The sequence below is a fragment of the Nipponia nippon genome, unplaced genomic scaffold (assembly GCF_047370975.1).
Source record: "Nipponia nippon isolate SJK-2023a ecotype South Korea unplaced genomic scaffold, ASM4737097v1 scaffold_57, whole genome shotgun sequence".
Taxonomy (NCBI): domain Eukaryota; kingdom Metazoa; phylum Chordata; class Aves; order Pelecaniformes; family Threskiornithidae; genus Nipponia; species Nipponia nippon.
The window spans coordinates 341713-365911 of record NW_028262377.1 but is presented as its reverse complement, the minus strand read 5'-3'; the positions used below and the strand labels follow the sequence as shown (position 1 = coordinate 365911).

The 24199-nt window shown below is 40.2% G+C and overlaps 1 protein-coding gene across 1 annotated transcript in view; it reads right to left on the bottom strand.

Moving 5' to 3' along the window:
- Nucleotides 1-22131, bottom strand: part of LOC148051691 (uncharacterized) — a 52765-nt gene extending 30634 nt beyond the window's left edge. Inside the window, exons 1-4 of the mRNA XM_087735455.1 lie at nucleotides 21992-22131; nucleotides 21848-21910; nucleotides 21553-21633; nucleotides 14171-14355 (exon numbers count right to left, since the gene is read on the bottom strand). Of these exons, the coding sequence (XP_087591581.1) occupies nucleotides 14171-14355; nucleotides 21553-21633; nucleotides 21848-21910; nucleotides 21992-22013 (351 nt within the window). The 5' untranslated portion in view covers nucleotides 22014-22131. The remainder of the gene's footprint in view (nucleotides 1-14170; nucleotides 14356-21552; nucleotides 21634-21847; nucleotides 21911-21991) is intronic.
- Between the last annotated feature and the right edge of the window lie 2068 nt (nucleotides 22132-24199).

Here is a 24199-nt window from a genome sequence, read left to right as displayed (position 1 = left end):
GGAAGGAAAGGCTACATAATTTATCACCTTTTCACTACTCTTGCACATGATGCTAGTGATATGAAAATAACTTTTGCTTTACAAAGTAATGTTTTAGTTGAAAACCAAATGCTCACCTGACTTTAACTCACCTGACTTTAAACTACATTAGGGTCCTCATATAAATAGATGTAAAATCTTAAAGGCTTCTTTTTCAGTTTTCTTCTATCTTATTCCTCATTAAGTAGGTATTCTTTGAGACATTTCAAAAAGTTATTCTACAAAAACAACAGATGTAAACCATTGATAATTTTCAAAGTTAAAATAAAATACTTCTAGTAGAATAAAGGAATAAATAGTTTAAAAAAAAGCAACAAGTGCACTCACTGGAATCCAACTAAGAGCTTTAAACACATTTCAAAAGCCTCAGGACTGGACCATGAAAGGGGATGGTTAATAAAAATTCATATGAATGATTCTTTATGATTCTTCAGTTCCTTTAGAGAAAGTCTTTTGATTTATGAAAGGAAATCAGAAAAAAATTTGAATATATTCCCATAACATTTGGTTCTATGAACATTTATCAATCCTCAGTTACAATGATGCAAGTTGAATAAACGTTTATAAATAGTAGACAAGGTAACTCAGCAAAATATTTTTCAAATCCTAATGATTTGAAAATAATTGTATTAGATATTAAAATGCAAAAAAAAGATAAGCAGGAGTAAAGGAAAGAAGTTCAGTATGATTGTTTTGTGATCTGGGTAGTGTTAGCATCAAGTATGTATAGTCCCTGTATACTGCTAAGTGCCCACCTGCAAATAAGAGATACCATTGCAGCAGTTGTAAAACATTGATAAAAATCCAAAACCATCTTTTAAACAAACAGCAGATATTCCAAGTCAACAAAATTGCTCTCCAAGGATACCACTGGAGCAGTCTGCAGCTCCAACAGTTTAACATAAATCATCTGTTAATCAAAAATCCTGTGAAGACTTGTTTTGTAAAGGAAATGTAACTGCATGTCACTTACACTCTTCCTTCAAATATAGCCTAAATTATCTAATCATCCCCATCATAAATATTTCAAATACTTGTTATCATCCACTTTATTTTCTCTTCATTCAAGCAAGAGTTCTCTATATTTGTATTTCTCATTATTCTGTTTAGAGCATAAACAACTTTTTCAAAAAGACAACATTCATATGCCAGATACAAAGAAAACCTGCTATCTTCCATTTATGTATTCCACAGTGATACTAACAGTGTAGAATACTGTGTTAATATCACTGTTAGCTCCCTTTCTAAATTTAGAAATATTTTATCCATTCTAACACTGACAGATACAATATGGTATTTGTGCTTCTTTATAAAAGTACATTGGAAATTTGTTGCAATTGCCAACAAAAGCATCATCTAAGAAGGTAGTCATTGCTTTGCTTTGACTGCGTGTTTTAGGTTCTCAAAGAATAAAGTCATTTCAGTCCCTTCATCCCCAAAGATCCCAACTTCTACTGGAAGTAAATAAAGTCATAATATTTAGGATCAGATGTTCATATACCATTGTGTAATGGAATTTCATAACATTTACAACTACATATTCTTGTTAAATAATACTATATCAAAAGTTCAGTCTTGTGACTGAGGTACGCATGTAGAATATGTGCTTAGAAAGACTTAGAATTTTTTTTCTTTTCGTAAGAGAATTGTCACAGAATTGTACAGCCTCAAAGTTACCCATGCCTCAAACACACCTGTCAGAAAACAACATTTTTACTCTCCCTCTAAGGACATCGGCTTCCACAAAATCTTCTGGCTATAAAGAAACCAAGGGTCTCAGGAGAGACGAGCACGAGGATCCCATTTTTCAAGTGTGGGAGCTCTGCAGCCACAGTGTATCTGGCCCGGAGATGAAGAACACTTTGCATCATTCTTAGCAGTTCCCTTTCCAAATATAGAAGTGGTACCAGCAGCTCCCAAAGGAGCTTTCTACAGGCTCCATCAGGTCAGGCTGACCTGATGAAGGGTCTCTAAAGAAGGTGGCAAAGAGTAAAACCAGGACATAATATCTCTAAACTTTATTAAAAAGGACAGTAGTAACAATAATTATGTTCTACATCACATTTTATTTAATACTACTAAAGTCACCTCTCTCTAATTTTTAAGTACCTTGAAGTCAACAACTATATGCCTATTAATTTTCTCACAAAAGATTTCTAGAAGCAAACTCATAGGACTAAGTATCTATCTGTAGAGAAAACATTCTAAAACTTCTCATATTTAGTCATATTACTAATTAAATTATTAAATTAATTAATTAAAATTAAATTTAATTAAAATTAATGAAATTATTAATTAATTAAACCCAATATAATGCCAGAAAGGGATAGCATGGCATACAGCAGAGAAGTCTTGGCCTTACTATGCTGTGCAGAATTGATAAATAGAGATCTCGTAAGTACATTTGTTTTCTCTGGGGGCAATTGGTAATTGCTTACTCTGGGGCACTGGGTTGGAGAGGAGAGAACAAATATCCATGCCTTTTTATGAAAGACAAACATTCCCTAAGGGAACTACCCTGTTAGCTTCCTCTTGTACATTGTCTGTACGATACTCTCAGTTTCTTTTTATAAGTATTCCTTCCCTTCCAGCTTCTGACTGATTCTCTCACATATTTACAATGAGCTTCGTTATACAAAATTTAGGGGGTTGATTTTGCCTTTTTAAACTTTTTTCTGAAGCTTGCAAATCCTTTCTAACTCATTTTTGAGATAATCTTGCTCAGTCTTTGCAACGCTAGTAGCTACATCGATGATCCTTAACAAAAAATCCATGACTTGTTCCAAGTTTAATATAAAGAAAATTATTTTCCTGATTTTTACAGCAGAAATACTGTCAAGACTTAAGAACATATTATGCACAGATTTGACAAAAGTATTTTCCTCCTGACCATATAAGGAAGGTAATACAAAAGGAAATTGAAAGCAATGATAATTGCTACCTATTTTTCATCAATGTATCAATGACTAGAGGTAGTTCAAAAAGAATGCCTCTCATCCTCAAAACTGCACTTTTCTGTCTCTATTGCACACACTAAAATTGCTTTGCTCAGCTTACTTCACTTTTTCTTCTTTAGACAAGATGAAACATCGCTGAGTAGATAAGATTCAGCAGTTACCAGAACAGACAATCCTCAGCCTAAATGTTTTAACTCCTTAGGATGACTAAAAATTCCCATAACATTTATTTATTTTTACAAGACCACGATTTTTAGCCTGGTACCACAGCCAAATTCTAATTGGAGCAATTACAGTCTACTTAAATTCTCCATTTAAATCAGCAGGAAATGGCTTTCTTCCATTCCAAACAAGTGAATATTACTGGTATGTCCTGTTAAACCCCTGCAAAAATTTAAAAGTGTCTCAAAGCAATTCTAAAACTTGGAATAGGACTATGCTATCATTTTGGAAATATGCCCAAATCAGACCATAACCTTGGAGAGGCCCAAGGCTGTACTTGTTTCAGGGACATAATTACAACATGATTAGTATCCCTTTGGTACTGCAGGGAGAAATAGTTCTGGATTCCAAAGAGGAATCAACTGTAACTAAGCTCCATACAGAAGATAAAGCCTTGCAAATCCATCTGGCGAATTCTTCCAACAACCACCTCTATACCTGTTGCTTCAAGTGAGGAAAAAATTGTCACAAGACGCTAGCACTCCATTAAATTCTGTTAAAAGATCTCAGGACATTTATCTAATCACATGTAGAAGATAATATTCATAAATACACGCTCTCTTACTAATGTATTTTAATAGGTGTCATCCATTACCTTGAAAAATGCACTATGTCCTAGATTTAAAGCTGTCTACCCACCAACCCTGACATAACTGCTTTGGCTAGTCTCCTGTCCCCTTCCAGCCAGACTTTATTTCGGTTGCACAAACACCAGATACACACCCAGTGCACCTTGCCTGGCAAAAATGCTGACAAAGACACTACTACATCTCCCAACCTCAAAATTTACGACATGAAATATTGCCCTCGTTAAGAATCTGTCCTCTGAAAAACAAGCCATTTTCTCTTTTAAAACATCCCTGTTTGGAAACAAAAGATTTTCTTCAGGTTTTCCAGAAAAGCATACTTTGGGGGATAGAAACCAAACCTGAAAAGCTTCAGGCTACAGGAAGTGCTCTGCTTCCTCCCTCCTCCCCTCAGCTTACGACCATATGAAAAACCAGCACTGACAATTCAACCAGGATTTCTACTCCGTTAGAAGAAAAAGCACTACAGAAAAGCACAGATCACACTTCAAATAGACAACTCTACTCATCTTCCTCACTCCCCAAATTAATAAGTCTTTCATATAAAGAGGAAAACTGTAACAAGAGGAAAATATCAGAGGGACTTGATGCCAAGTGTACCTAACATCCTTAAAATATACTCAATATAGCAATGTCCCTTACACTACTACAAAACAAGCACTGTAAAGTATCTGTATAAATACTTACAAGCATATTATGCCTTGTTAAGAATCATTACTGCTGGCATGAATGGAGGTGAACTATACTAAATAAATCAATAAAACTAAATATTTATTTGTTAAATGTAACTACTATCGGTATTAACACAGAATTTAATCAAACACAGAAAAATGCTTTACAACAGCTACCACAAAGACTTGAGTATATAAAATGAACTTAAAAAAATTCATAGAAAAAAGTAACTCAAGTCAGAATTCACATATCATAGAATACCAGGTTGGAAAGGACTTCAAGGATCGTCTGGTTCAACCTTTCTTGGCAAACACATGGTCTAGACAAGATGGCCCAGCACCTTGTCCAGCTGAATCTTAAAAGTATCCAATATTGGGGAATCCACCACTTCCCTGGGGAGATTATTCCAATGGCCGATTGTTCTCATTGTAAAAAATTTTCCTCTCGTGTCCAATCGGTATCTCCCCAGGAATAACTTGTTCCCATTACCCCTTGCCCTCACCATGCGACTCCTTGTAAAAAGGGAGTCTCCATCTTCTTTGTAGCTCCCCTTTAAGTACGGGTACATGGCGATGAGATCACCTCTAAGCCTCCTTTTCTCAAGGCTGAACAAACCCAGCTCTCTCAGCCTTTCCTCATATGGCAGGCTTCCCAGACCTTTGATCATCTTGGTGGCCCTTCTCTGGACCCCCTCCAGCCTGTCCACATCTTTTTTTGTATAGCGGGGACCAAAACTGTACACAGTATTCCAGGTGTGGCCTGACAAGCGCCGAGCAGAGAGGGATAATGACTTCTTTATCTCTGCTGGTGATGCCCTTTTTGATGCAACCCAGCATCCTATTGGCCTTCTTGGCTGCAGCAGCACACTGTTCACTCATATTGAGCTTCCTGTCCACCAGGACCCCCAGGTCCCTTTCCACAGAGCTGCTCTCCAGCCAGGTGGATCCCAGCCTGAGCTGCACTCCTGGATTATGTTTTCCCAGGTGCAAGACCTTACACTTGTCCTTGTTAAACTTCATAAGGTTCTTGTTAGCCCACTCTTCCAGCCTATCCAGGTCTTCCTGCAGGGTGGCGCTCCCTTCCAGAGTGTCCACTTCCCCACTCAGTTTGGTATCATCAGCAAACCTCATCAGGGTACACTTGATCCCATCATCCAGATCACTTATGAAGATATTAAACAGCGTTGGGCCCAATATCGATCCCTGGGGGACCCCACTTGTGATGGGTTGCCAGTTTGAAAAGGAGCTATTTACCACCACCCTCTGGGTGCAGCCTGTCAGCCAGTTCCCCACCCACCACGTGGACCACTTGTCTAGACTGTAACACATCAATTTCTCCAGAAGGAAGCCGTGGGGAACCGTATCAAAAGCTTTGGAGAAGTCCAGGTAGACAACGTCCACTGCTTGCCCCACGTCAACCGAGCAGGTTACTTTGTCATAGAAGGCAATCAGGTTTGTCAAGCATGATTTGCCCTTGGTGAATCCGTGCTGGCTTTTCCCAATCACGTGCTTCATTTGACTTGTGATAGTCCCCAGGAGGATCCATTCCATAACTTTCCCAGGGATTGAAGTAAGACTGATGGGCCTATAATTTCCTGGATCCTCCTTTAAGCCCTTCTTGTAGATGGGGGTGACATTAGCCTTCTTCCAGTCCTCTGGGATGTCCCCCGATCTCCATGACTTCTCAAAGATTATGGAGAGTGACCTCGCAATGACGTCAGCCAGCTCTCTTAACACCCTCAGGTGGATATTGTCAGGGCCCATCGGTTTGCAGGGGTCAAGCTCCTGTAATAGTTCACATACTAACTCTTCTTCCTTCACTGACGGTGGGTCTGTGTTTGCATCAACCTGGATTTTTGTTCCCAAGGCCTGGGACCCAACAGTGCTGGCAAAGACAGAGGCGAAGAAAGTGTTGAGAACCTCTGCCTTTTCAGCATTGTTGGTGACTGATTCACCTCTCCTGTTTAACAGTGGGCCAATATTTTCCTTCTGGTTTTGCTTGTTGAACCCTGAAGAACCCTTTCTTGTAGTCTTCTAGTTTTTGACATCTCTGGCCAATTTCAATTCAAGCTGAGCTTTTGCTTTTCTAACTGCATCTCTGCATGCCCTGGCAATGCCCTTGTAGTTCTCAATGGGTATTCGTCCACTTTTCCATCTCTGGTACGCTTCTCTTTTGGTTTTGAGCAGACTTGGAAGCTTGCAGTTAAGCCAAGGGGGTCTCTTGCTCAGCTTACTTCCCTTGCCTTTAAAGGGCATGAACTGTTTTTGTGCTTCCAGGAGAGCGTTCTTGAAAAACTCCCAGCGCTCGCTAGCTCCTTTATCCTCCATGGAAGCTTCCCATGGAATCCCTCCCAAATGAGCTATGAGCGAGCTGAAGTTTGCTCTTCTAAAATCTAAAACTTTTGTCTTAGTACTAACCTTCAGCGTGCTCAGCAGGATCCCAAACTCCACAATATTGTGATCACTGCAGCCAAGGCCGAGGTGTTACAAAACAGGTTTTCTTGGTTTGTGAGCAGCAAGTCCAGCAGCGCCTCATTCCTGGTTGGCACATCTAATGTTTGTATGAGGAAGCAGTCCTCTACACATTCCAGGAACTTGATGGATGACATGTGAGCTGCTGTATTGTTCTTCCAACAAATGTCTGGATAGTTGAAGTCACCCATAAGAACCAGGTTCTGTTGACCCAAAGCTTGCTTAAGTGACCCAAATATTGCTTCGCTGGCCTTATCGTCTCGGTTTGGAGGTCAGTAGCAGATGCCTACTGTAAGATCCCCCTTGGAGACGACCCCTCTGATCTTGACCCAGAGGCATTCGATAGGGCTTCCACAATCGCCGTAGTTGACTTCTATACATTCAAGGTTCTCCTTAACATAGAGCGCGACTCCTCCTCCTCTTCTTCCCTGCCTGTCTTTACAAAACAGCCTATATCCATCCATTGCGATCCTCCAGTCACGTGAGTTGTCCCACCATGTTCCATTTATTCCTATGATATCATAACTTTCTGATTGGGCGCGGAGCTCCAGTTCCTCCTGTTTGTTCCCCAGGCTGCATGCGTTGGTATACATACACTTGAGGTGGTTGCTCCTCTGGTTCTCATCTTGGAAGGCAGCTAAGGAACATTTGTCACTGCTCTGGTTGGCCTGGCTTATTCCCCAGTTGGTTACAATGGCGTGAGTGTTGCCACTTTGGACCCCGCCCCCCAAGTCCTTCAATTTAAAGCCCGCCTCACCAAGTTGGCCAGCCTGCTGCCAAAGATTCCCTTGCCTCTTCTAGACAGGTGGATCCCATCCCTCCCTAACAGACTATAGTCATCGAAGAATGTCCCGTTGTCATAAAAGCCAAATCCCTCAAAAAGGCACCAGCTATGAAGCCAGAAGTTGATTTTCATTATACATCTATTTCTGGCTGCAACCTTTCCTCTAACTGGTAAAATGAAAGAAAAGATAACTTGGGCACTAATACTTTTTGCTTGCATCCCCAGGGCTTTGTAGTCTTCCTTGATTCTGCCCAGGTTCCGGCTTGTCGTGTCATTCGTGCCCACATGAAAGAGTAGCAATGGATAGTAGTCTGTGCTCTTGACAAGTTGTGGCACCCTCTCGGCAACATCACAGACCTTAGCTCCCAGAAGGCAGCATATTTCTCGTGACTCCCTGTCAGGCCAGCAGATGGGCGCCTCAGCGCCCCTTAACAGAGAGTCACCCACTAGGAGCACACGTCATTTCTTTTTGCGGTATCCACTGTGTGCTGCTGGTAGTTTCTCCTTGCAGACCTTGCTCGTGGGTGTCTACGGCTGTTAAAGCTTCATATCTGGTTTTGGTTGTAATGCTGAAGGGTGGGGACTGAAGCAGAGTCCTGCTTTTGTGGGTCGCCAGGGTCCAAGGTGCCTCATTCTCTGTGGTGTCTGCCACAGGAGCATGGTTCTGAAACCACTTATCTATCTCGGTCTTGGCCCCTCTAACACTGCACAGCCTTTTAACTGTTTCCTGCAACTCGGCCACCTGATGCATCAGATCATCAACCTGTGCATGTCTTTTGCAGGTATTTACCCTTTCTCCAGGAGAAAGGTCTGGGCACTTGTTGCAACGTACCGTCTGTACTGAAGTCTCCTTCCTTACCGGTTCCATCTGGGTGGAAGTGTCAGACATCTCAGGGGCTTTCTCTGTAGAAACACTGGTTTTAACTCTGAGGCGAGTGCCCACCATCCTGGCAGATACCTAGAGCACTTCCCTAGGCTGTGGGCCTACAAGCAGTGCGCATGGCCCTTCTCACGCACCCTTCTGCGGCACAAACTGCAGCACCCTCTCTGTGCGCCCTCTCGATCCCTGTTTGCACGCCCTGGTCGCTAGTGCTCCCTAGGACCGTTTAAATCTCCCATGGTTGCTCCTGGCAACACCCAAGCCACATCAGCCTCTCTCGTGACAGTTGCTGGCTCCTGGTGGGGCTCTCTGCTCTTCCTCGGGTTTCCCTGGTCCCTGCAGCCCCCCTGGTACACCTCGATCTAGCACTCAGCCACAGAATTTTCTGTTGCCACAGCTGCGTGCCTCGCAGGCTGAGTGCTACTTTTGGTTTTGATGCGTTTAAATCTGTTATGTAATGCAATATCTATGGCTCACGTCAAAAATTTATGTTCGGTTTGTATCATATGTAAATGTAAATTACAGAAGTGTATAATATTCAAAAACTAACAGTGCTGATTTAAAACATAACAAGGCAAAATGTTCAGCATTTAACTGCTATTATTAATTTTCCTATAAAAACACCAATAAGGTATGAAAAATTCCCTTCAAAGACAATAACCACCAGCTACTCCTTCCACCTGATGATAATTCAGTAGAATACATGATGTGAGTTGGGCAGTTCTGGGCCAACCCTAGACTCAAGAGATGCTAATCTCATAGCAACCAATTTTGACAAATGTCTCTATTGACAGTCTCTCGTAAGAAAGCAAAAGCAACAACTGAACAAGCAATGGTGGAAAAATGATGTCCCTGTAATAAAAACCACATCTAAAGTCAGGCTTGAGAGACAGTGGCAAGCTACCAGGACAAAGCCAGTATTTTGATGCATTTTATCTGTTATACAAAGTTCACAAGACTTCAGAGTACAGAACTGCACCTCATATAACTATTAAAGAAAAATTTGTTTCCTTCACGGTCAAAAATATAGATGCTTTTGTTTTAAATAAGTTACCTCAGCAGCAAAATATGATAACAAGAGAGACACAGTCTCACAATCCATCTGGAAACAAAAGAATTATTCAATGGAGCTTTCTGTTTCTCCTCTCCCAGTTCTGCCCCCATGCGTACCAACCAGTCTGATGTACAAGCAAGAAAAAGGAATCACAGAGTTCTCATAACAGTAACACCTGCCTTCCTTGGGGTTCACAGGATCATACTGTGATCACCAATCGATCAACAGGAAATCAGGCGAGCACAGCTGTTTCTCAATTCCCTTCACAGGAAAGAAAACTGAGTTCATGAGCAGCAGTAAGGGGAGGCTCTAGACCCCAAAGGCCTCTGGCATCCATGCTGACACAAAATCTTCCCAGTTATAAATTAACTGTTTAGACTGAAAACCCACAAGTCTCATATTTCTGCCACTCTGCTTATTCTCAACCAAATCTATTCTAGACTGTTTTGTAACTATTGTCTTAAGTTCAGACAAACTTAAATCACACCAGTCTGCAAGTTACCTTTCTGTCTGAAACTTTTCACTGGGGCCTTTTAATTCTGGTTTCCAGTACCTACATTTTATTGAGCCAGTTGTAGCATTATTCAACTATATATATACACAAAAAATAATACCATTATGTTGCTATAAATTAAAACAGTCAACCAGCAAACAAAGTGACTACTGAGAAAGACAGGTTGAAGTAAAATCAGCTGTTTCTGCACATTGTTTTCCCTTTGACATTCTAGAGAAATTTATAGAACTAAAGCAAGAGTTTCGCTAAACAAGATGCCCACTGCCCTTTAGAGGGAGATAATGAAAATAAGTTATATTCAGTGCACAGAATCCATAAATCTGACAGGCATACAAGCAATTATATAAAAATTTTAAGAAATCCATATCTCATTGGCACATGACAGACATCAAGTTAAAGTAACAATCCAGTCGTTTTTTCCAAAATTATTTATATGTATAATAGACCGCATTTTAGAGATTTCAATGCACAAAGCCCTACTAAGGCGCAGCCATCTTTGATGGAGGACAACAGAAGACAGGTACACATCACACTATAACACAGAGGGATTAAAAAGAAACACATATTTTCTATTTCATTGTTGATAATCCCCTCTTCGCTTCATAAGCTATCTCTACTACTGAAAGCCTTACCCTTTTCTGTGGAACATACATATTATCTCCAAAAATACACAGAGTTTTACCACTTAAGAGATGTTATGCATCTTCCTGCCATTTCTCAATTATTAAATAATATTGCTCTCCCACACTGCTATGACTACCTAAACGAGTGCTCAGCATTTAGTTACCTTCTCCTACAAGCCCTCATTTATTCCATACATATGAATAAATGAATGAGTCAGCTACAACTTGGCACTAATCTGTAGTTTGAACATGACAGCATTTAGGAATCCATATAGCACTCACTACTGAGGTGAAAGAGATGATTATACCATAAACTGAAACAGTAGTATATATAGGACTCTTGATTCATGTGAACCTAATAAAATTACTCAACTAAAATTACTCGACAAAAAAGATGTCAAAGGATGCCAGCCTTCCACTGATGATGCAATAAAACAGATGTTGAATATTTAGTGTATTTCCATTATAGCTTACTTGACCAACGTGGTGAAACTTTCTTTGATGCAACCAAATAATTTTGCCAATTCAGTATATGTAGGCAAGACCATTGCCAACACACTTAATTGAAAGGTATATGTATTTTATTTCAGAAAGGAATTACAGCAAGCTAAATATATAATGTTTTTTGCTAACCACAGAAAGTGATGTCTCAAATAGACCATGGAACCAGGGGAAAAGTTTTCCAAAATTTTAATCCAGTCTTACAATAAAATTATGCTCAAACCACAAGCTATTTGTATCAATTCTCATTTGCAAAAGAAAACCCTAGTAATTTTTGGCATGAGTTTCAAGAAAAATTTAGTTATAAGATGAACTACCATTATTTAGCTAATCTGATAAGAGTGTTTTTTAAGCAAAATTCTCTATGATTTTCCAACACATCCAAAATTCCATTAATTATTAGGAAGAGCAATCTAGAGACACTCAGTTTAGAAATCAATTTAATTCCTTAAGATCCTGACAAGAAGGCATTCCACAGAAATATACATCCACCCCCCCCAAGACAATTGCTGCTTATAGTTCTAGTGTTTTCAAATCTCCATTGTTGTTTAAGAAAATAAGTAAGGACGCAACATGGAAACAAAGTAAAGAACAGTAAAGTCTGCGTAGAAAAGATTGGGATGAATAGCTACAAGAGATTTCTGATGCAAAGTTTTGTGCAATACTTCTATGAAATATTAGCAGACATGAAGCTTAACCTCGGGTTTAGTTGCCAGGATATAACATGATTTCAAATTTACACTGTTTTATTTTAGTGTCATATACACTGAAATCCTTTGAGCATCTTGAAGAACTTTTACTCTCCCAAAGATTAAAGATACCTGGCAGGACTTGATTCCCATGCCTGATTGTTTCTTTCTGCGTGGCTTTAATTATTCAGTGCTATAAGGCAGTTACAAGCTTCAGAAGTGCTGAAAGCAGAGCAAAAGATTGTTTTTTCTGGGAAGAGAAACAGGGACAGCTAGGGAGAGCTGTGATTTATAAGGGCATTCTGGTGAGACCCCAAAGAAAGAACAAAATACCTGTGCAGAATAAGCATACATTTTTTGAGATTTACCACTTCCTAGTACATACATGCACAAACTTAGCAGCTATTAATAGATACTTTCAGAAGTTGTTCTTCTTTGTGTAAATCCAATATATTGTGGGTTTTTTCCAAAATGACAAGCATCTGGGTTCACCACAATCTGCGTACACACTAACACTCTGGATAATTAAAAAGGTTGAAAACTATTTAGAGCCAAAACTGAACAAGACCAAACATTTCCTTCAGCATCAAAAAATGTAAGTACTTTTCAAGACAGGAACTATTATTCTGATTATCTGTTGGAGAGATTCATGTTTGATTAAATTTCTGGATAAAGCACTGTAAAATCTGAAAATACATATAAACAAGCAGACCTGAGATGGGAGAAAAGATGAAAATTGGCAGAAAAGAAGTAGTGACTTCAATATGACATGATCCACAGCAACTGAAATCTGCTGAGTCTACAACATCCTCAGGAATATGGACTCACTCCACAGTGCCATTACACCTCAAAGTTAAGGGAATTCCTGATATAGATCAATATTAATTCATGAGTTAACTTAAGGCACTTATGACTTACAACATTCTCAAAGAAAGTTTGGGATTTATCAGCAGTTGGTTCCCTAAGACAAAACAAGTCATATCTGGGGTAGAGATGAGATCACAGGAGATATGGCGCTAAAAACGTACAGTTTAATATTTAAAGAAATCAGTAGGCAACAAGCAGATCAGACAAAGTAATAAAAAACCTTAAAGCATCAGAATTTCCCGTCACTTATCCCCTGAAAAAAAAAATCCCCAAAAATTTGTGATCATACAAGGTTAGGCTCGCTCTAAAAATCAGTTATGTCATTGCTCAAGAAGTTGCTCTCGCTCATTTTAAGCGAGTAGTCTAAACTTGTTTTCTAGTTCACAAGATGCAAGGTAAGAGATTTTACAGGAAAAGAACTAAACACCTAGTCAAAACTGAAGAGGAATTGACAAGAAACCCCTGAGACACCTTAGAATTTAGTTTTTAGGATTAGGTTTCTATTTATGTAACAGGGCATACAGGTTTTGCTACCAAATAGTTCAAAACAGCATAAGTAAGGCTGTTTTTACAGGACTTTTACCATTTACCATTGTTAATACAAAACAACATAGAAACCATCATACAAAATCCACTGCCACAAAATATTCAATCCAGGAGTCTTTGGAGAAAGAACATCAAACCGTTAAACTTTTAACTAAATAGAGAGAGATTTGTCAACTATCTGATACCCAAATTAGGCTGTTTGGGGTTTTCTCCTTGCTTTTAACATACATATATACAACCTATATTCACTCTAACAAACCAGTCTAGCACTTATTTAGATTTAGAAAAAAAAAACCAAACCAAAAACAAACAAAACACTCCCCTCAGTTACAGCAGTACATTTTCTCAGAACAGTTTTGGCACAATGATTCTCCCTAGATTCAAGCCCACCTCTACCTCCCCTTTCTTGGAGAAAAACACCCTACACATGCATTGGGAAACAAACTATATAAAATATTTTTATAAAATCTTTATTTATATAGCTATTTCAAAATGCAAAAACAAAAAAGAAAAAGAGTAAACAATGTATACTAATTGATGATGAATTTCCCTTGAGATTCACATGCATACATTTTAAAAAAATCTGGGTATTTTTAAATGAAAATTATTTGCATCTGTTGAATAATCATTAGAAAAAATACAAACCCCCTGCATTTCAAACAACAGTCATACTTCACCTTCAAATTCAATCATAAAGGAAAGAGCATACTTACAAGTTAGTCTACTCAAACTGTTAAAACATTAAAGAGGAACAAAATACTTACATTATCTTCCTCCTCTGTATCATCATTGTCATTATCATCATCACTATCCTTGAACCCAGGTGGAAGTGGTGGCCCGATGAATTCATCATCATTATCAGTATTCTCAGCTGGACCTTGAGCAGAAGTCTGGGATTGCACAGATTGCATTAACTCTTCATCTGAGCTACTTTTACTACAGGCTGTCTCTATGCATGGAAAAATTTAAAAAATTACTATATCAAGAACAACAGCACTTCCACAGGAATTTTCAGATAAAAGATGTTGAGCACTGATATAAATTTGTAAACACTGAAATTAGCAGTAAAATGTAAACAAATTTTTATTAACAGTGTAGGCCCACCATCATCTTGAAAGCATAAACAAAGCTTTAAAAAAAGGAATATCATAGGAATATCATAATTCAAAAAACTGGACAGAATAAAACAAAGAAAAAGAATAAAACAAAGAAAAAGTTAGATGAACTGTAAAAATAACAGTACCACATCATTAATATGGGTTTCAATACTGCTTAGAAGCCAACAGAAAACGTTGTTACAGAGTATTTTCAAGATGCTGCTTCGGGTTGCAGCTTGTGCAGACACTCTGCACCTCTGTTGGCTGGGTGGAACTCAAAAGAGTAATGGTCCAGGTTCACAACCAGAGTGAGAACACAAAGCATGGCACTTGCCTTATAATGCCAGTAAAGTAGTACAGGGAATCAGGCACTTTTGAGAAAATATTTGCTATTCAGTAAACTATCACACATCTAGATTCTAAAAGTTACATTAAATTATCATTCCACTGTCGTCCAAATCAGTTGTGTGAACACATTATTTTTGGCATTGGAAAATTTCTGGAAAGTAAGTAGAACTATTTAATCCACGCTCATTCAGTTTATTCAAAATAATGTGCTCCCTCTGCTGGTAGTTATCAAGTAGGTGGCATTCTAACTGGCAAAAGGTCTAAAAGTGATGATAAGCAGAAAACTGCCTTTTGACTAGGTTACATACTATCATTATAGTGATACCTTGCAGCAGAAATCAGCTGTTCCTTTCAGATTCAGTGAGATAAGCTCAAGTTGCAAGGCTTACTTTTGGAGCTTATATTTTAAGAGCATGTATGTGAGTTTACAAGTGAGCAGACTGCAAAAGAAAAAAAGATGACTACAGAGGTATTGGGTTCTTTCTAAAGTTTGGGTTATCACTTAAAAATGATAATAAAAACACACAAGTTCAAGAACATAATAAAGCATTAAGAAAAGTGTAATTGTGACAGAGAATGCAGCCCTCCCCAAAACAGCTGTACACCAAGCAGGTAATAGGTTACACAGCAAATATTTGTCTTGGATGAGCAAGTGGAATTCTATTTTAGGAAGAAATCAAAACAAACTAAAACCAACATGAATTAGACCCTCAGATGTTACAGTGATGAGAAGGGCTTGCATGCCTGAAAACTTGTCTAATTTTTCCAACTATATTTACTAGCCTAATAAAACATATTACCTCTACATACAAACTTTGTTTTGCATAGTGATGAGAGACATTTAAAGACCTAGATCAGGATATGATTATCTAATAAATCTAAATCAAATAAAAAGAGCTTCTCTTATTCTACAACAATGGGGCAATCAAGATCCTTTTGTTAAAAGGAAGCTTTTCCAGCATGTGAGGGATGGGTTGGGACCTTCAAAGTTCTTCATGTTCGGTATCCCCAAAACTAACAATTTTACAATACTATATGCAAGAGTTGTATTTTAAGAGTCAATATGTATTCCCAGACTAGCAAACCACATATCTTTTCCCTAAAAGATAAATAATGTAATTAGTTTTGGAATGGAACCAAACATACACTGTAGCTGCCAGTGAGAAGAGTGTATACAATATAATGATTCAAGGAGGCCCTTCCAATCCTGGAGTCCCAGATTTTCAGATCTTTCTATAGACACCCAAGAACAATATCTAGCTTCCTAATTACATATCCTTAGCATTCCCTCATTTGCTAGAGAGGATAAATCAATCGATTCAAACATTTCAATACTTTGAGAGGCAATGTAATCATTCTGCATGTGAAATGGCCAGAACTGCAGTGCTATTTTTCACCACACTCCAAGCTTGGCAGAGACAGCCAAGTGCTACAGCTACTGGTATCCTCTGTCCTGACTGGAAGAGATTCAAACATAAGAACATCCCAATGCAGCCAGACCAAAAGCCCATCTAGCTGAGTAATACCCTTCTGACAGTGACCAGGAATGGTGCTGACAGAAAGGACAAAATAAGAGAGCAGACATATAGTGGCATTTCCTGCAACTTTCAGCCTTACAGTCTTCCTCTACCAGAGGCTGTAAAGAAAGAACCAGTTTGTCAGCCCCTTTTCCAGGATTCAGAGAAGTGTAAAGAATTGTTTTTTGCTTTCCCTCATTACCTCCTCAGTAAGTGAAACAAGCTGTAAGAGGAAAAAAAGAAAGCCGCATAAGAGCACAGATGGCACACGGGAAATAACGAAAAACATTCTGAGAGTTGTGCAAGTATGTGGGCATATCTCCCCCGTGTGTTCACTCTCCTCACATCATCCACTATTTTCTCAGGCTTTTTCTTTTTATATACTAGCAGATGCTTTCATTTCACAAAGCATAATTATTATTGTACTTATGCATAAATATGTAAGTACCATAACTATTGGAAACATTTCTCTGTAGCAAAGTAGTTCAAAAACAAAAAGAATCAGTAGCTGTTCTTCACATTGTTTTGGAGTGACCAACTCCCTTTTAAAAATTAAAAAATTAGTATGAAGAATTTTTTTTAAAAAGTAATATTCAGGAAAGTGTTGCCATTTTCAGAGAATAGAACAAGCCATAATATATTAGATCAGTTTACAGTAACTAAAATCTGCATTATAAAAAGAAGCACTGAGAGTCCTACATTTCAGACTTCAATTGTCAGTTGTAGGATTGTTCCTCTGAATTAAGGCCGAGTCACAATGGCACGTCGCTTTCACCGGCTTCCTGTTTTCAGCACAAAGTTCTACACTACGTATCATAATTTACAAGGAAATATAAAATTGCAAGCTGACGTGTTCAGCTTCCAGTTCCATGAGCTTTTCACGTCATGCCCTCCCTTCTCAAACCTCAGTAAAAACAAAAAAAGAAAAACAAAGAAAACTTAATATCAACAGAACTCTGGTGAGTTACCAGATCCTACCTAATAACTCAGAATACTGAAAGGTAGTTATTATCTTCTTTTATACAAAGAGCCTGGAGTTCTCTCAAGTCCCTTACCAAAATGAGAAGATTAGGGAAAGGCTCTATATAATCTGACTACTTTCCACCTTACCATTTGTTTTAATTGACTTCTTATATTGAAGTCACCCATATACAGTACACAATCACATTACATTTAAATTCTTGTCATCCTCCATTATTTCACCAGATAGGTATCGAAGATCATCAAAAGTGAATGGGAGCACAGAATATTTTTCCCTCATGCACAAGACATAACACAGGATCTATAGGGTAGTATATTGTGCAATCAGTTATTTCAGTGAGAGTCCACAGCTCATTTGACCTTTCTATAGAGCAACAGACAAAAAATAAATTTTGTAATAGAAATTTGTTCACAGTCTGAAACACTACAAGTTTGTCTATAACCACCTACCACATATAGACTCTATCAGCTCACAAGATATATATATATACACACACACACACACATCTATAGGTCTGCTAGAGTCTTGTATGGGTTATTAGATTTCCATAGATATAGAAACCTAAAAATTTACAGTGCACTGACCTCCACAATCCCTGCCACACATCCCTGAGTGATGTGGCCCCCATTATATTCAGCTACTTTTGATTTCCCAAAATTTAAGAATTCAAACAGTCAAAGCAGTAGCATTTATTGTTCATCGATGACAAGCAAACTTTGACAAATTTGGGAGTAAAAATTTCAGTCTGAAGTCAAATCAAAATACTTTCTCAACCCCACTGCTACTCCATACAATGTGCATACGGAGTCTCTCTACCTATTTTGCTTTATTTTTCAGCAGGCATGAACAAGTATATTCTTGTATGTCAAAAGTATGCCAAACAGGATTAGGGAGGAGACTGCAAAATTAACTATTAAATATATATAATGTCAATATTTACAAATATTGACACATCTTTAAGAAAGCATAGATAAAAAAAAAAATCAGTATTTCCACTGAAAGACTTCAGATAACATAGACATGTTCACACAAGTTAAATGATGCTCATGCTCTAAAAGAAAAAAAAAAAAAAAACCAAACAAAAAAAACCCCAACCCAAACCCAAACCACAACTCTTCAGATAAGAAAGCTATTACATGGAATCTCCCACCATATCTAAGTACCCACTCCTGTTGCACTGGAGGCTGAAGCTGATGAATCAGTGTGTGGACTTCTAAATTATTTTCCAGCCTGGTCTTCCTTCTCTCTTTCATGAGCCTCTGAATATGGAGAGCGCATAAATGACAAATAATCAAGACTTTTAGAAAATAATAAAATTAGAGGCCTGCTGAGGACAGTAAAACAATTTTCTTCATTTTCAGACCTATATGAAATATTTGAAAAGGTAACAGCAAATAAAGGATTTTACCTTAAAATAGATTACTTTTCCATATAAATCAAATTTCCATGGCTACTGCAATGATCACCCAGAAAAATAAAATGTCACAAGGAAAATGCAAACACCTTCCAGTTCATAGAATCATAGAATCGTTAAGGTTGGAAAAGACCCTTAAGATCATCGAGTCCAACCGTCAACCTAGCACTGCCAAGTCCACCACTAAACCATGTCCTCAAGCACCACGTCTACCCTTCTTTTAAATACCTCCAGGGATGGGGACTCAACCACTTCCCTGGGCAGCCTGTTCCAATGCCTGACTACCCTTTCGGTGAAGAAGTTTTTCCTAATATCCAACCTAAACTTCTCCTGGCACAACTTGAGGCCGTTTCCTCTCGTCCTGTCCCTTGTTACTTGGGAGAAGAGACCGACCCCCACCTCACTACAACCTCCTTTCAGGTAGTTGTAGAGAGCAATAAGGTCTCCCCTCAGCCTCCTCTTCTCCAAACTAAACAACCCCAGCTCCCTCAGCCGCTCCTCGTATGACCTGTTCTCCAGACCCTTCACCAGCTTCGCTGCCCTTATTTGGACGTGCTCCAGCACCTCGATGTCCTTCTTGTAGTGAGGGGCCCAAAACTGAACACAGTACTCAAGGTGGGGCCTCACCAGTGCCGAGTATAGGGGCACTATCATCTCCCTGGTCCTGCTGGCCACACTATTCCTGATATAGTTGTTAGTTTGTACATACTATCAAACATAAGTTGATCATATAATGATGCTGATATTTCAGTATTTTCAACACTATAATAAAATAGTATGATTACCTCAGAGAGTTCTTGAGGTTTTCATAGCGCAGTGTAAATTAGTACATAAGTATACATATGTGTAAATAAATTAACTCTAAATATGACTTATGGAAAATAAATACAACTCTCTTTATTCCCACTTCACTTACTGAAAAAGAATCCCTGTGGAACATTGCAACAAAATCAAAGTAAACAGAATCTTCCATTTCAAAGTTAAAATAAGAATGGTAGGATTATGACAGGGGAACAGATACAGCTACTGTATTTCTAAAAGTGCTCAAATAACTTCTATTAAGCAGAGAAAAATTACTTTCAATCTATACAAGAAACATGACTTTCTTTTTTGCTCATTCACATAGTTTAAGAGTAAAGACTGTTTGCTAACTAAACTAAAAAAAACCAAAACCACCAAACATGTTTTGTACCAAAGCTAGGAAGCATTTTCCTCTGAAGAGAAACACAAATGCCTGCAAGATACAGAACCAGGAAACATATTTTGATCTCAGTTCATTTTTCTCCACAGCTCGGGTAGCGGAGGAGATGTTTCCAAAAGTTATCATAGGTATTCCAAAAAATTAAGAGTCAACAGTGTTTTTTAAGAAATCTGAAAATAAAATGCTCACATTACCCCCCCCACCCAAAAAAAGCTGTAAAACGTACACCTTTCTGATTACTATATTATAAATACCAAAATTTGTTTCTAAGTTAAACAGCTGAATTATATACAAAGCTTTGTCATTTTTGGTAAAATGACTAATCTTATAAACAATAAAATGCTTTGTGCTTCCTTTATGGGTATGAGCCTAGAAACATTTGGGGGGGGGGACGACGACAGACATTCAAGATGCAATTCAAGATATCTTGACTTAAAAACATTATGTTTTTGTAATCGCTTACTGGATTTCCCTCCTAAACTAAAACACGGTGTAAGCAGATGATCTCTCAAAAGGAATGATAGCTCAACCTGAACCAGTATCAAACATGAAAAGGTTTCCAACATGGAAGAAATCTTGTTGTGTTTAGATTCAGCCAATACAAAAAAAAGGGTCCAAATCAAGTTTTGGAATCCCTTGTCTATTTGAATTTCACAGTGTCTTGAAGGCCATAAAGTCAATGAGCCTCCACAGGGGTCTGTTCATGTGGTTCTGTGTAGAATCAAAACAAAAACAACCAACACTGCAATGATCTCATTCTTTCATACAAAATTGCTTTCTTCATGATAAGGGGCTTCAAGTCTATCATCTTCATAAACTACAACATTTTAGAGAGCAAATTAGGCCTAATCTAGCAGGACAGAAACTGCTCAATCATGATGGCATCGCATGAAAAAAAAGAAAAGAAAAAAAAACAAACCAAAACCCAAACACCAAACCCTACACATTCTGCACATGCTGTCCAAGCAGAGGGAGAAAGCATGGACCGTTTGGGTTGGCAAACGGAATTCTAGAACATACATGAGTGTCTCCTAAGGACCATCTTTGGAACGGTGTTTGCTTGGATACGGGCAGCAAAACGTACAATTTTCTCCATCTCCCACTCTCAAACCACCACCTTGAAAACTTACCTGCTCCCAGCACAGCAGAAGATAGAGACAAACTTTTGGGCTGCTATATACCAAACAGCAGGTTATAAGACACACACATTTCTTCTTTTTTTTCCTGTTCTCTCTAGATTAAAGTTATCTGTACCAACTTTCCTTCCAAAATAAATACACAGCTAAGTAAAAGAAGGAAAGAGAGTCTTGTGTTCAAATTCACTTTTTTCCTGTATCTGTAAGCTATGCCTCACAACAGGAACCTCACACGTGCACATTGCTCTTACATACTCTAACAACATATGTAAATTAATAACTTGCCTATTTACCAAGCCCCAAAGTGTTTAGGGCTATCTTCCTTGAACAAAACTGCATTTGTTTGTTTGTTTTCTAGTTAGCCAATCTGATACACTTTAAACATCATCCCAAGACAGAAAAACAAAACACGTTTTAAAATGCATTAGCTGACAACACTCGCATTTCTTACCCAAGATCTTCCTGCTCCTCTCCACGGCAGTTCTCGTTTGCTCAAACGTAGTTTCGAGGTCGAAAGTCCGAGCTTTCTTCCCTGAAAATGAAGAAAAAGGAGACTCAAACTCACACTGGCCACAGGCACTCCGGCAGCTCCAGGCCAGGAGGGGCGACGGGCAAGACCGCTTCGTTTCCACCTCCAACCGCCAGCCTGCCCCGCCCCCCCCCCCAAGGGCCGCCAGCCCCAAGCGACCACCCCCCACGCCCCTCAGACGGGCGCCCGGCGCCCCCCGGCCTGCATCGCAACGCACCGAAGCCCGAAAAGCCCATGGTGGCCGCCAGCTCTGGGTCGGGTCCCACCAGCATCTCAGCGCCTGCAAGGAGGGGGAAAGACAACCACGGGGGTCAGCCAGGGACACTGGGCTCAGCTCGGCTCGCACCACCCCGCCACTCACCGCCTTCCGCCGCCGGCTCCATGCTGTGGCTGCCCCGGAATCACAACAGGCGCCGGCAGGAAGCGACAGGGCGCGGCGAGAGGCGCTCAGTACGCTCCCCCAGCCGGGCCCAGGGCCCGCGGGGTGTTTCATGTCCCGGCTTCATGTGTTAGTCGCCAGAAGCCGGCTGTGGCTTTGTGCCGTTCTCCCGTTGCTGCTCGGAAGGCCTCGACGAAGTCTTGAGAAGATACAGGGAGAATTTACTACTTTGCCATGTAAACCCTGCAGGATTTGGGCTTAACTTCAGGTTCTCCACTTGAAAAGTGGGGGGGATTTCCTTTCTCATGCCAGGTGGCTCTCTCATAGAAACTTTACAGAACGGGCACTGGACTGATCCAGGAGCAGAGAATCACTGCAGTCAGGGCAGTAAACATGATTTACAAACCAAACCCTTTCCCTGAAATCCAGGTTTCACCCAGCCCTGAGACTTCCTACAAAGGCTTGGGAGTGCCTACACTGTCCGGAGCGGATGAAACACTTAACAGATGCCCAATCCTGGTAAGTTAACAGCATGTGCTACAGTCACATTGATGCATCAGCCCAAATTTTGGAAAAGCAACAGCCACACTGCATCAGTGCGGTGCAAAGGCAACTTACTCTGCTTCCACACCTTAGCTCCAAACAGAGACTCTGTGCATGCTTTTGAAGGGGAGTTCTCACTTTTTTTGGTTTACATCACTACAAACAAAATCTGTGTATGTTTTAATAACTCTGATCCATATGGTCTTGCCACAATATCACATCAGGCTCGCAGTATAAAATATCTTTGACACAGCTGTCACAGGAACACATACACATACCCCGAGAGCTACAGTGGCCACCTAGCAGAGAAACAGGCAGGGAACCACCCAAGGTCACACACTGACAGGAACTGCTTCCCACTGCTCTCCTCGAGCCTGTCCTGTGCCTTTGCGGGCCCGCGACAACAGACTGCGCCTGGCCCTCAGGTGGCCCATAGTGATAGCGCGGCGACCCGCCAGACCACAGGGCCTGTCGGTGAAGCAGCACGACCCCGACGCGACTGTCAGCCTGCCCTGCTTCAACAGCTCCCCTCCAGCCATGCTCAATCCCCAGCCCCAGGAGGTGTTGTCTGTCACCTCCCACTGGAACCCCTTTTCCACGCAGGCCGACCAAGTACCGCCTAGAGGCAATCCCTGTCCAGTACTCCAAGCTGCCGTGATACCCACTACCCTACTGCGCTCTCCGCCGCCCCGCCCCGCCCCGCCCTATCCTACCCTACACTCCTTCCCGCCAGCGGAAGAGGCAATCAGCGCAGCAGGAACTGCGTCACGCGCGCAAGGCCTGACGGGATTTGGCGGGGTGCGGAGCGGCAGGTAGTGAGCTCGCGCCTTCTGGTCGTGCGTGGAGCCTTCCCCAACCCCACCTCACACTATGCCCGCTGCAGTGAGCCCTGTGGTGCCCACCGCGCGCGAGGTGCTGGAGATCGCGGGCTGTATCATCGACCGCCAGATCCAGTGTGATCGCTGCTACCCGGACCTGTCCGAGCTGCTGGTGGTGCCGGTGCCTGGTAAGGAGTACTCGGTGGCCCTCGGGCTCTCGTCGCTTCAGCCGCTCCAGTGCGCTCGCCGCACCGCGGCTCCCTGCAGGGTGGCCTTGGTTAGCACTTTGAGTGACTTTTATTTGTTTATAGCTGTATGCCACATGTAGTTATGATGTATGGTATAGCTCTTCTCAAACATTTGTTTTGTTCTCCTTGAAACATCAAGATACCATTTTCTGCTTCATTGGTGCCAACTGTCTGGTGAAGTGGGCTGTGAAGAGGCACTCTAGAGCTGTAGGTGACCTAATCAATGTATATCCAGCAGGTGTCAGGATACAAATAAAGAGTATCTGTTTTCTGTTATGATATGCTGTAATGTGCACGGCCAAAGTGTAGCTGCCCTAGCAGCATCGTGGATACACAGCACATAAAATAATGGGGGTACATGGGTATTTTAACTTGATACTGGAAGTACAGATTAGCTTTTCTAGGTGAAGGAATATGCTCCTGGCTTGTTCATGTAGCATATTTAATGTCTGGCCATACGATGAAAAAAGGGCTGGGGAGTATCATGGAAAAAATGGTGTAAAGAGTAGGCTGGGGGCCAGATGAGTTATTGTAAGAGTTTGTTTGCAGATCTCATGTCTGATTTGAGATTTAGATTTATT